Source organism: Asterias amurensis, chromosome 13, assembly GCF_032118995.1.
Source record: "Asterias amurensis chromosome 13, ASM3211899v1".
Classification (NCBI taxonomy): domain Eukaryota; kingdom Metazoa; phylum Echinodermata; class Asteroidea; order Forcipulatida; family Asteriidae; genus Asterias; species Asterias amurensis.
In genome coordinates this window covers 19,563,978-19,578,490 of record NC_092660.1, presented here as the reverse complement: position 1 = coordinate 19,578,490, position 14,513 = coordinate 19,563,978, and the positions used below count along the sequence as shown (strand labels likewise).

General features: G+C 37.3%; 1 protein-coding gene and 1 pseudogene across 2 annotated transcripts in view; both read right to left on the bottom strand.

Moving 5' to 3' along the window:
* Nucleotides 1-5,939, bottom strand: part of LOC139946457 (uncharacterized) — a 239,464-nt gene extending 233,525 nt beyond the window's left edge. For both annotated transcript variants that reach the window (XR_011787244.1, XM_071944122.1), the window contains exons 1-3: nt 5,623-5,939; nt 4,462-4,782; nt 2,820-3,098 (exon numbers count right to left, since the gene is read on the bottom strand). Coding sequence is in view for 1 of the 2 variants with exons in the window: in XM_071944122.1 (XP_071800223.1) it covers nt 2,820-3,098; nt 4,462-4,782; nt 5,623-5,737 (715 nt within the window). In the remaining variant the exon portion in view is untranslated. The remainder of the gene's footprint in view (nt 1-2,819; nt 3,099-4,461; nt 4,783-5,622) is intronic.
* A 3,301-nt stretch (nt 5,940-9,240) lies between these two features.
* LOC139946323 (angiopoietin-1 receptor-like) lies at nt 9,241-14,046 on the bottom strand (annotated as a pseudogene).
* Nucleotides 14,047-14,513: the final 467 nt, after the last annotated feature.

The following is a 14,513-nucleotide window of genomic DNA, read 5'->3' as shown; positions in this document are numbered from 1 at the left end:
TTATCCACTAAAATGTTCCTGTAATATTGATACCCCGTTCCTTTAACCAAAATGGTCTGGGCTGCTGGTCTATCATGAACATTCCATGATCATTTTGCCTGGTTTGACTTACAATGTATGTTGTCCTGTATTTTCTCCATGTATGCCTTTACCTGTTAAAAATAATTCTCCAGATGCAACAAAGGCAACTGCGTGCCTCCCGGTCATTGTGGTGGCCTTTGCAAAGGGAGCACTACAAGAACTAACACCTTAATGTCAAAAGAATACTTTTTTTTGTTTAAATGCTAAAAATTTGTAAAATATAGTTTCCATGCACATTTAAGGCAGTGGACGCTATTGGTAATTACTCAAAATAATTATAATCATGAAACCTTTCTTGATTACGAGTAATGGGGAGAGGTTGATAGTATAAAACATTGTGAGAAACAGCTCCCTCTGAAGTGACGTAGTTTTCGAGAAGAAGTAATTCTCTTCCACGAATTTGATTTTGAGACCTCAGATTTAGAATTTGAGGTCTCGAAATCAAGCATCTGAAAGGACACAACTTCGTGTGACCATTGTACGACCATAGAGCAAGGAACAGAAGGAGTTACAACTCCAAAGCTCAAGTTAAAACGATTAGCGCTGCACCCGCCTCCAGTGGAAACACTATGGAGGTGAACTGCAGCGCCTGTAAAAGGCTGTACACACTCCGACTACGGCGAGCTCTTAATTGTACCCCATGTGTGTGACCGCCTTTCGCTGCCGTCGCTGTTATCACATCGTTTTCCATTTCTAATTATTGGAGTGGTAAAGTAGCAATACACAAGTTCAACACGTGCGCAGTAGACGATGTTAGCCACGTTGCATGCGCACAGTGCTACATTTGAAACTGTCGACTTTGAGCTTTCTTCTGAATTTCAAATCAAACAAATTTGTTAGGTTTTGCTGATCAGGAAAATTATGAAATATGTAATATTGATTGTTTCATCATAAAAAGAATGCCGGTGGTATCCAGCCATTGAAAACAAATTGAGATTGTTTGCAAACCTTTTCCTATCGGGAGATAATTATACATTTTGAATGGTAGACACAACTAGACACAAACTGAAAATAAGGAATATAAAATGGATTTTAAAATTTTTTTAAGACAATTTTAGGTGGGATATTTTTGTTAAAGGGTCTATGGACTTTTTGTAGGACACAGATTTACACTAAACTTACACAGTTTGAAGATAATGATAGTAGAAAGCTTCCCTGAAAATATTACGTGCTGAGGTGCTGTAGTTTTGGAGAAAGGAGTAAAACAATGTCATGAAAATAACTTTCATCTCACAGATCATGAGACGAAAATTATTTTAAGCATGTAAAATCGTATTTTCATCAAATTGTTTTATTCAATTCTCAAAAACTACAGCACCTCAGTAAGTAATATTTGAAGGGAAGCTTTCCACTATCATCTTAAAACACTAAGTTTAATGTAAATCTGTGGACATTTTGAATAAGTACCCAAATCCGTGGAAGTGTCGTGGCCGAGCGGTTAAGAACACCGAATTCAAACTCTGGTGTTTCTGATCAGCAGAGTGTGGGTTCGAATCCCCAGCCGCGATTTGTGTCTTCAAGCAAGACACTTAACCACTGCTTCGTTCTTCGGATGGGACATTAAGCCGTTGGTCCTACGTGTTGTGTAAGGCATGTAAAAGAACCCAGTGCGCTTATCGAAAAGAGTAGGGGTTCGCCCCGGTGTTCCTGGCTGTGGCTGCTGTATGCGCCATAGCACCTTGTAAACCCTTATAAGGTGCTACATAATTGGGTCTCACAATTCATAACTTAATAACCAATTCTTTCAGTGTAATACTAAGCACCTTGAGTACCTTGTTTGGTAGATACAAGCGCTACATAAGACTTCAATTTTATTTATTTATTTTTAAGAACATTGAGAGAGCCCAGCCGTTATTATTCAACTGATTTTGTGTATGTTTTATAAGAATATTACAAAGAGGTAATTCCTATTGCATTTTCGTTTGCCAAAATCATTGAAATGTCGTTATTCTTAGCTAAAATCATCCTCGTCGCATGCCCTTGGTTTAGAAGGGCGCTTGAACACAATGCAATCTGTGTATTTTTCTTTGACGTAACCACAGACATATAATACCTAGTTCTTTCATGGTTCTTTATACTTCGCTTGCCGGAATCGCGCCCGCACATGTTTCTGCCGATTACTGCTGGCCGATTGTGACCGCTGTTACACACGTGGAACCTTTGAAGTATGACTAGTTGTAACTCCTATTCCTTGCTCTTTGGTGCGACAAGGGTGTTTTTTCGATGACTGATTGAGCTCAAATTTTCACAGGGTTGTTTTTTTATACATATGTTGAGATACACCAACTGTGAAGACTAGTCTTTGACAATTACCAATAGTGTCCAGTGTCTTAAAATTTTATTACCCTTTTTAGAAACCACAGTGGGCGCAGGCTGCCTGTACATTTAACTTAAATGTCCATGTTGTGACAAATGTAAGCACAGTTTGACCCACTTCCAATCATCCAAATGCAATAGCACATAAAATTAACATCTTCCTATGTTTCAATGTCAACATAATACTAACATTTCTAAAGCAAACATTGTTTATAATTCTTGTTTGGTGTATTATGATGACTGCACAAAAAATAAAAAAGTTTCTAATTGGTTAAATGCAAGTTATAAAACAGCATTGTTTTTGTTTCACTTTTAAAGTAGTTTATCAAGTAAGTTTATATACGTATATTATTTTTAGTGTTAGGACAGGGAGGTTACTTTTAATAAAGAACTTTCTTGTTGTTTTATATACACAAGCTTACCTCTGACTATAAGCCTGATCATTCCAAAATGATTATCAACGACTGTCGCACCTGACTGTATCACAGCAAACAAATCACCATGCATTACATCCACAGAGGATAATGTTACTGTCGGTGTATTTTGACCTGATACAGTGGGCAAATCCTCAACAACTCCATTTCTGATTAGACGCCATATAGCACGAGTACCAAGGCCATTAATCACACTGACTGACAGAGTAACATATTCTCCTTTATTGACGTTCTTTGTCACCAATCCATCAACTGGTTCAAACTTTCCTGAAATTGGAACAAGAAGAAAACTTCTTTATAAAATTGCAAAGCAGGTTACCCCCCCCCCCCATTTTCTAATTTGATAGTATTTGTTTGTGATTTAAAGGCACTGAACGTTTTTGGAAAATTACTCAAAAAAGTTGTTAACACAAAAAACTTACTTGGTAGCGAGCAATGGGGATCTGTTGATAGTATAAAACATTGTGAGAAACGGCTCCCTTTGAATAACATAGTTTTTAAGAAAGACGTAAACTCTCACTCGATAAAAAACACACAAAGCACCTGCACCTGAAAGCACACAAAGTTGTGCAACAAGGGCGTATTTTTTCTTCATTATTTGTTTGCATTTTAGATGAACAATTTACCCAAAATACACTATTAGTAAGAATACTCTTGTCCTGTGTTTTAACTGGCATTTTGAAATGGTGGATTGTGTTCATAGCATTAGTAATTTCAGTAATTTTCAACGCTCTTTTCTGGGCACTTGTCGATTTTGCCAGCTGATCACTGTTAAGGGAGAAGAACGCTGTGTAACTGTTTTAATTTAAAACAAATTCTTTCAATCAGAAAACTGCTTAAGATCACAAGGCCAGAACCAGACGATGGGCTCTTGACCCAAGTCAACTGTCACCAGGGGCACAATGCTCTATTAATGTGTGAATTTTAGCTTGTGATTTTAAAGTCGATTGAAATGGTGGATTGTGTTCATAGCATTAGTAATTTCAGTAATTCTCAACGTTCTTTTCTGGGCACTTGTCAATTTTGCCAGGTGCAAATTTTTTAAACGAGTGCATTAGGTATTTTGAGAATTTTGGACGGGTGCCCCCAAAACCACTTCTGCGTGGAGAATCCTGAAGTCTGGTAGTGTATAGTCCTGGGGCTAAACAGGGTTAGGCATATAATCCAATAGGAACTAGTTATGAAGCAATTTTGTTTGATTTTACTTAAAAGTACCTTGCTCAAGGGCACACGTGTCGTGACCAGGAGTCGAACCCACTCTTTGCTGCCAGAGCTTGAGTAAACTAGATCATTCAGTCGAGACACGAACAAGGTAAGTTGTGCTACAATAATTTTTCCAAAGTGTTTGTGAACACTAGAAATCCTTGTTTTCAATCGCTGGAAAAAATGTTGAGTTTGATAATCTCGATCTGTAATCTGCTCGAAAACCTCTACCATTTTTCCACAATAAAATCGTAATTCAGGTCCACATTTCATCTAATTATCTCACCAATTGTGTAGCTTTAATATCAACTTTAGTGTACAAATATTTTTACAAAACCATAATGTTCTGTACACACCGTCGACAAACTTCTGAACTTTTTAACTGTAAACTTTAATTAAAAAGTACTGTATACAATGAAGATCTTACTGGTATAAGAGTGGATAATGCTGTACACCCTGGTTGTCATTCCTGAATTGGATCCCTCGCAGTAAAACAACCCAACAGAATCAACACTGTTAGGCAGATACTGTGTTACAGCAGATGGTGTGGTAGACTGTGAGCTAAAAGCACTAGCAGGAAGGGTAGTATCTGTCTGAATTGAGGATCCTGGGATACCAATCATGAAGGGTCTGCCAAAGCTCAGATCAACATTAGTATCAGGGCTGCTATGGAAACAGCTGAAACGGACTGGAACCAACCCTGCTCCATAGGGTGTGGGTGTGACCATTGTAAGATGCACTGTGTTACCTTCAATTAGAATAAAATTCAAGCCATACTTCATCAGATCCACGAATACACAGTCATATGTTTGTTATAATTCAATGCATGGAAGCCACAGGGAAAATATTTGTAGTAAAAAAACATACCTCAACTTGTTTCTTGTTCAGATTGTATGAGTTGTTTGCTATATACAAACTGGAAAAATCATGTTACTACATACAGTGAATGTATTCATGGAGGTAGAATTATTTAACTCAGTTTTCTCGAATTGAGGGGAAAAAAAATGATATAGCCTTGATAGGAGTTGGTAGTCTTGTCAATTAATATTAAAAATCAATGACGCCTGAGGAAAAAAATAAAATAAATTATATCATCAATATCATCAATAACTTCCAGATCATATGAGCGTTTAAAATAAACTTGATGATTTATACCCGATTGTATTTACTGTAAGACTTACAAATGGCTTGTAAAACAAATTATCAAATGTTTTTGGATGAGACTCTTTTATTAAAATCCCAAGGCTAAATAAAGTACACACAATTATAGGCCCAACCAGTCAACCACACAGTATACAAGAAATAGGACAACCAACATGACCGATCAATTTAAATGTAGGAACATTCACATTTTGATTCAGAATTTCAGAAGTTCAGATTCAGAACTCCATAACAAACACAACTATATTAATTTCGATTTTTACCCATATTTATACACCGATGTGTGTCAGCACTGTAAATACTCAGTATTTACCCGAGTTCTGTGACAAAAATCACACTCACAGGCATATTTAACTCGGGTGGGATGTTGTCAGGGGGTTGGTTTACACATGGTTTACAATTGATGGTTTATTATGGTTTACTTTACCTGATACAGCGGTGAGCATCTGAGAAAAGACGACAAAAATCACAAGAACCGTCAACGAACGATACTCATGAACCCGGAAGTAACTGGTCAAATTCCCCGCAATATACGTCGCCATCGCAGATTGATACGGATGGTCCCAACTGTCTGTAAATTTCACAGAAACTACTGGCACTCAATCTAACGGCTTTCAATCTGATGACTTCCGAGTATCTCACTTCCGACAACTGTATTGCTTCCTACATTTTATGTTATACTTCTCAGCAAGTTTTGAAAGATGGTTGTGATTTACGTTTTGTTTCTATTCGTAGAGAGTCGGCTGTCATCATGTCATCAACTGTAGTGATAGAATAATAGGTAAACTCGATTTCGTACCCAGGTGTTATTTAACTCTACCAAAGTCAACTCGTACCCAAAATAAACTCGTATCCATATATAGCTCGTATCATGGTAGTCTTGAAATCAAGTCGGGGACACACAATCTCGATCCCAGTATGTGTGTGAGTGTTGGAGCGTGGATGTTTTCCTTACCACGCGCTACCTACGACCGTTGCATGAACGATAATCGCACTGTGACTGTTGAATGAACGGCAGAATGTGTTTGGGCAGCGCTAACGACTTGTCATCAAGTCTAGTTTCAAGGTCAACTCCTGCCCTAGTCTTGGTACAAGACGTTCTTTGCGTTTGTTTCCCCTGACCGATTGGTAAAAGATTCGGCTCTGTCACGCTTCACCATTAGAGGGCGCTCTATGGTTATTGATGTTCAACATCGCTAGGTAGCAAAGAAACGCCACATGAAGTCAACTTGTACTGCCTATATATAAGGTAGACAAAATAGATAAATTTGCTTGCTGATGATGGAGACAAATAAGTGCAGAATGAAACTTCAACTTTGTAATACTTTTTTATGAAAAAAATTGTGTGCATACTATTGTAGTACTATCCCATTTTTCAACAAACCGAGAGAGAATGCTTTGATTCAATGTTGAATGGGTTCTATCAAACTATTAATTGAAAGCCTAGAAACACCTGACCTGTTATATCCACCTTATTGACACTATTGGTAATTGTCAAAGATCAGTCTCCACATATGCATAAAATAACAAACCTGTGAAAATTTTAGCTCAATTGGTCATCGAAGTTGCGAGATAATAACGAAAGAAAAAAGCACCCTTGTCACACGAAGTTGTGTGCTTTTATATGGTTAGATTTGATACCTCAAATTCTAAATCTGAGGTCTCGAAATCAAATTCGTGGAAAATTACTTCACTTGACAACTATGTCACTTCAGAGGGAGCTGTTTCTCACAATGTGTTATACTATCTGTATCAGCAACCTCCCCCATTACTCGTCACCAAGTAAGGTTTTATGCTAATAATTATTTTGAGTAATTGCCAATAGTGCGTGTCCACTGCCATTAAAATATAACTTTCAATTTCAGTTTTCAATCGATCATTTCAACAGAAACATAACCTTAATTTTGTGTTTACCCCCTAGACTCCTTGACATGTTGCCAGAAGAAAATCAAACCAATATAACACATACTGTTTAATTGAATTGAATCAGGATTTTGTTGTGTCGCTCCCCCTCTCCCTCCCGCCCGCCCTTCCCCCTCTGTCGCCGCCCGCCCATCCCGGCCCCCGGAGATTTATTTCTTAAATCGTCCTCTTTTAAACCTTTTTCCTACAGACAACCCATGTTAATTTCCAATTTGGAAAAAAAACTTCGGGGACAGATCAATAGGTACACACCAAAAGGGTGTCTGCCCTGTTATGATTTTAAAGCCACCTGGAAGTGGTATTTTGTCAAAATAAAGCTTTTGTCACTAAAATATGTGTTTTGATGAGTCGAACATGAATAAACAATTAACTAAGGTTTAAAAAAATAGTTTCCATGTTATTTACAAATTTGAAAAAAAAGCCCGACCCAAGAGGGCGCTGTTCGTGACGTCAATCGAGGCGCGATGAATCGCATGCAGTGCCAACACAAGATAGTGACGCAAGATTAAATCATGCCCTCAAAGTTGAAACAATACCTGATTTTTTTGTTCACGTTAGGCAAATCTTTCAGGTACCTTCTTCGACTTCCACACTAGCTGGAAAAACTGTTGATTTTTTTGTTCACGTTAGGCAAATCTTTCAGGGACCTTCTTCGACTTCCACACTAGCTGGAAAAACTGTTGGGATGGCGTAATGTTTTAGAAAAGAACTGTTCTCTTCATGTCAAAATGTGTAGTGTATTCCGGATTCGGGCTCGAAGTGTTTGCTGCACAGCGCTGAAAAAGACGTCGGACCGGACCACTTTGTAAACTGACCCCATCTGCAGTTGTTTTGCTGCATCCAGCAGCAATACACCTGGTCGACATTGCCGGAAAAATGCAAGAAAAAAAACTTTTTTCGAAACGTACAAACTCACGACTAGGACTTGAATGTACTTGCACGTACGTGTGTTCGATGTTCGATCGAGGCAAAGTCTGCCTCGATTGACGTCACAAAAGGGGTAGACGGACTCACCCCCACACAACTTTATTTATTTTTTTAAACATATAAATCGTTAAAAACAATTATTTATTGTTCAGAAACATATACTCTAACGTTTGAAGAAAGAAAAAAATCTATTTACAGGTGACTTTAAAGGAACACGTTGCCTTGGATGGGTCGAGTTGGTAATTGAAAAGCGTTTGTAACCATTTGTTTAGAAAGATGTTTTAAAAGTAGAAAACAATGATCCGCACACATTTGCCTCGAGATTGCGTCGTTTTCCTGTTACTTTGCGAACTAACACGGTCGGCCATTAATTATGAGAGTCAAAAGGTTGACCCCCATAAATGGCCGACCGTGTTTGTTCGTGACATAAAAGGGAAAACCACGCAATTTCGAGTGATACTTGTGTGGATAATTATGTTCTACTTTCAAAATATCTTTCTAATCATATGCATTTTATAACAAACGGTTACAAGCGCTTTTCAAAGACCAACTCGACCGTTCCAAGGCAACGTGTTCCTCTGAAGGCCATTATATTAAACACTACAACAACAATGAGACAACCAATGCATGCGATTAATCAAATCTTTAACATGACCCATTTTTTCCAATCAGGTGCAAAAAAACAATGGCATTCATCGTTAGCCAGAGATGCAGAGATAGCTTCAAAGAGATACAAAGATGCCTTCACCCATACGTTGATTGAGATTTTATAGCAGCGGAGTTCACCTCTACTCGTGAGTACTCAATGCAATTAATAAGGACCGTCAAACTTTTTCAAGCGGTAACACCTTCTTTAATGAGCTGATTGTTCTTCTTTCATCAACCATTTACGTTATTCATTCCATCCATGACTTGCTACTTGCAGTAGTTTCTATATATCGCCATATCTATTCATATTTAAAATCAGTTTAATCATTCATCAACTACATGAAGTTGCTAATATAAATACCGTACGTTCCATTTTATGGGGGAATGGTTCCCGTGGATAAGTGGTTGTGATAAAAACAAAAAAATTATGTTACAGCATAATGATGTCCGATCTGCCAAGAACGTATGGTATCATTATTTCGTGGCTCCCCCTCTTTCATGGTACATAAAACTGTTGCTTTTCGAACACTGCTATTGGTCATATGTGTTACTTTACCATCAAGTCGTATCTGCAAATTGAAACAGATTCACTGTGGTAATTGCTTTTTACTCCCGAAACAATATTCACAAGATCGTTTCTGCGAAACTTTCATCATAGTAAAATATTTGTGTCTTAATAAAACGAATTAATAGAATGTTAAGCTGATGGTTGTGTATTGTTACAATGGACCGATCCGGCCTATCAATCAAACAGTGCGCGTTCACCCATTTGACCAATCACAGCAATGATTGTGGTCGGACAAACTCGGTCATGCGTGCGCGTATACTTGGCACGCGTGGCAGAATCGTGCAGAATGTCATTGGGAGTGCTCGTACACGTGTCTTGCTCACGTGTGCGGTGGGCGGAGCTTAGTGGAAAGCCGGAACGGTCCATCGCCAGCAAAGGAAAACCGTCAATACAGAAAGTTTGAGTTATTTTCCATTCAAAATGGTCAGTGAACGGCTTTATGCTTATAGAAAATGTCAAGTTTTGCGAAAAGGAAAAACGGACGGCACATATTGAAAGGTAACCACCGTACATTTTAACATTGCAGTTGCTTGGTTTGGGCATACGATATCCAGTCTTCAACGTTGACCTCAAGGCGCGAGTCTGGATCGTCGAATACGGAGTTCCGCCTGTAGAAAAAACCCATTAAAATGAGATTTAAGATACACTGTAATTAATTAAATCAATAAAAAAATTATGATACTAAACTGGAAGCAGTTACGTCTGCACCCTGTTTATTTTATTGACACTTGACAGGATTTCCCTCATTAGCAATTGCCAAAAATGTTTGTATAGACACGACAATTGACAACATGACAAATTTCTCATACCTACCTACTGTTGCAATCTCTCAGAGAAGGATTCCATAAGACCATCTGGAGGAAAATTACAAGAATTATTGAGAAAGGAAACACAAATAAAAAGCCCAGTTGAAATGAGTAATGATTTGTTGATAGGGTAGTTAACATTTCCGATTGTAATGTGTGTGTTTTTCTACGTATTTTTCATTTGTGCATTTTTAAATCCTTCGGCATTTTTTACAAGGATGCTTTCTTGGTACTATACATAAGTATGTCAACAAGACACACGTAAAGTTACATTAAACGTTGCTATGGTTATTCAAAACACTGCAAAAATGGTGTGTTAAAATTAACACCGCGGGGTGCTATCACGTACCAAAAGAAAATAATCAAATTGTACACCAAACAGTTTTTCTTATAAAAAATTGTTTATAGCTAACATTGATTTATGCCTACACAATATCGGTGTAATGTTAACACCATGTGGTGTTCAATCTGATCCTTTTTTTTTGTTTAGTATATGTGATAGGGTTATCTATTTATGACAACACCCGAAGTGTCAGTAAGAACAACTCTACCAATTTATGTACTAACTCTCATCCACACAATGATTTTATTTTATATTATGACTATACTAGTTTAATGTTGTACTTTCTACTCACACGTCACTCTTTGTAGTGTAAGTCTGATTGGTCAACGACTCCAAAGACAACCAGCGTGTTGGAATACGTGTCTGAGGGGAGAGAATAAGTATGCAAAATCAAGTTGTTAAAAATTTGTCGTGGAACAATTAATGATATAGCTCTATTTGCAGTGAATTTGCAGTGAATGTTAATTGTTCACCTTTGACGTTTGTACATAGCTATCTTCTTCTCGTGACAAGCCAAAGCCAGAAATCTTCGCAACCAGATTTTCATCAAGAAGAATATTCCTTGCGGCCAGATCTAAAGAAGTAACCAGATAATATGATACATTAGACAATGGGCCATCCTATCTGTAATAAAAACATACATTAATAAATTTATATTGAGCAACAAATAAACCGCTTAGGTTTACATGTAGGCCTACTGGCCATATTGCAGATTGGTAACACACGAATTGATAATAGAATTTGTTCGCAGATTTAACGGCATAATTCTTAAAATATATTTGTACCGCCGTAGACCGTTGGCCAATGGCTCAATTCGATTAACATTACAACAAAACAGTGACTTGACCATTCGAGACCTGTCCGTGTATAATCGTAAAATAAGTGGTATATTGCAGACTTCGTGCGTGAACAAGATTTAACATTTGCCTTGTCCTATTTATATAAAAATTACTTCATGTTTCATGCTTACCCGTGATGTGGCAAGGTGATGCATCCCTTAAGCAACATCTAAAGCAAACTGCAGTAACTTCTCAGAAGACAAATATGTCTCACCATCCATTGATCGTGCGGTCCTTAGATATGAACGAAGGTCACCATTGGGAAGATATTCCATGGCTACGTAGAGTTCATCTGAATTAACACGATGATACAAAATTTAAATTCCATTTTAAAAAAACGTTATACTTCCACAATGCAAAGTTTCAAAATCTATTTAAAGTTATTTTTTATATAACACACTACAATAATAAGCCCGAGAATAACAGTCACACTAAATAGCACTGCATGTTGCAGGCTGGCAATGTCCTATACGCCTCTCTTAATATTTATGCATGGGGTACGTCACAATCTAACCCAAAACGAGGCTATAGGCGCAGCCCCTGCAAGTGGTTGCTTACGTGCGCCCATAGACTCATTTTGGGTAAGAACTATGACGTCATGCATGCGTATTAAGAGGCGTATATACGGACAATAAATTTGAATGATTTACCTTCGTGTTGACATGCACAAATAGTCCTGACGATGTTTGGATGACGTCTTATTTTGATCATGGATCGGAATTCATCCAGAAAATTCTGTCTGGCAGTTGGCGATGCATGTTCTGAAATATCACAATCGTCGTGAGACTGATGTTACTACTCATAATACTTATCATGTGGCCTGTGTAGTTTGTTTTCTAGCACATCCATTATCACAATTCTATGCTGACTTTGAAGATTTTCTCGTCACACAAATCCTTGGCTTGCTGGTTTCGCAGTTCTTACCTCGTAGCTTCTTGATAGCAGCCTTGCAGAGTTCTCCATCAATCATTACTCCTCCATACCGTACCTCACCAAACTGCCCCTTGCCCAGTACTTTTGTTCCTACCATAACATTGTCCCAGGGCACACTCCATGGTTTGGCCCATGTTGGCAAGTCAAGACATTCGTATAGTACAGGAGACGAAGGGACACTGTCGTAAACAGATGGTTGATCCTGTCCACCTGACTCATAGTCGGAACCTACGGTGTTAGATTGGTCGTCAGGTGTAGTTATTTCATTTTCGTAACCGACCTGGGAAATATAGTTAAATTAATAATTGTCGTGTTATAAAAAGTACAATTTTATGAAGGGTGCAGCCCCCTTCCCCAATTAAACACAATATTTAATTAAAGTTATACCTTAAAGGTAAAGAGGGTGTGTATACTTATTCCACAAGTCAATGACCATAACAACTTATAAAATATTAAGGTAAACAACTTCGTTCGATGCACGTTAGGTGCAGAGCAAGAAGTAATCATCACCACCTAAAACAAATGAGACTTTTCTTTGGAATTTGAAAGCAATTCCCAGCAAACAACATGGTGTTTTTTTCTTTCTTTTGCAACTCCGTCGATGACCAATCGAGCTCAAGTTTTCACCGGTTTGTTGTTAATGTATGTGTTGAGATACACCAACTTGGTTGTTTATAATTTATCTTATTTCAAAGCACGTTCATCAAGCCTTAAAGGAACACGAGTTGGTCTATAAAAAGCGTTTGAAACCGTTTGTTATGAAATGCATATGGTTAGAATGATGTAAAAAAAAAAACAGTTTCACGGAAGAAATACAAATTGTTTTCATAGAAAACAAACATTCAAAAACAATTACAGAGCTTTAAAAAGGCGAATAACCATGAATTTGCCTGTAATTTTGAAAACAAAGTCAAAGTGGATTTATATCACTTCAATTACTTCTTACCATTGCTTGGTCTTGTGTTGATTCTTGTGGCTTTGAATGCTGGCGTTTCCTCTTTCGAAATCTTAGAAAGTAAACCAAACACCTAATCACAATAATGACGACAAGGACGATTGCGCAGATGATAATAATTGTAGACGATTCAGCTGAAGGTGGTACATTCGTTGGCCCTAAAAAAAAATCATAAACACAGCTGAGAGTTTATCATGCATTACAAATTATTATAAATTAAATTATTAATGTTTTATTGTCACTTGTTAAAAACAAAATATTTGTACAGTGAAATGTGTTTTGGTTTTGCTAGTCTTACACGATAGAAGACCAGCTATATAAGTTAGTAAATAGTTTATTTTTGCAACAGCGCTTTTGAGCGCCTATAACCTTCATGAACAACACTCCTTTCTCTGTTTACAAAGCAATTTAATTGCAATCCTCTGAAATGTACTCGGCTATTAAATTGGCAGAAGGATTGTACGTATATTTATAAAAACATCATTTGAGAATACAGATATAAAACACGATGTGTACACAGTACAGTTTTATCGTGTGAAAATAAGTAGCTGTGGCAAACTGTGCTAGCAACCAAAAAGGACAAATTATGGTATTATCATGTACAGTAGTGATTGTATTAAGGAAATTAGAAAATAAGTTGTTGACAGCAGTCAACCTATCAATCTTTTGCTCGAATGTGGAACGCAATAGGTACAACATTTTTTGAGAATCTTGTGTTAAATGTTTAAGACGTGTGGGAGAATCAAGTCGCGGAATTCAACTTGTCCAGTTAATGTTCAATTATCTGCAAGTCTCGAAAAGTCCACCATAAAGCTTACCTATTCCACAGTTTTCTCCAGTGAAACCAGGCAAACATGCACATGTGAAGCTGTTTATGAGATCTGTGCAGTTGCCACCATTCATGCAAGGATTTGTTTCACAATCATTTTTCTCTGAATAGTCAATGAAAAGGAAAAAGTATATGTGTCAATGTTAAACCGTTTATATTATGAACTTTTTCGTTTATTTGTTTTTATTTAAAAGCTGTGGGCTCTTTCAGTATCAAATATACAATAGAATAAACCCCCAAAACAATACTACAAAAACATAGATATAACAAAATCCGATAATAGCGATAGTCAAGAGTAACATGGGACTGGTAAGCATTACATTGAGCTATCACTATTTGAAAGGGACAGGGTCAATTACATGTAGGGACATTTAAAATTGCGCAATTTGTTGAACGTTAATGTTCTTTTTTCTAACCTAAAACACAATGTCCACAAATTTTCATTAAACTTGCACAGTTTGAAGATAGTAATAGTAAAGAGCTTCCCTTAAAATATTACTCGCTGAGGTGCTGTAGGTTTTGAGGAGTTAGTAAAACAATGTCACGA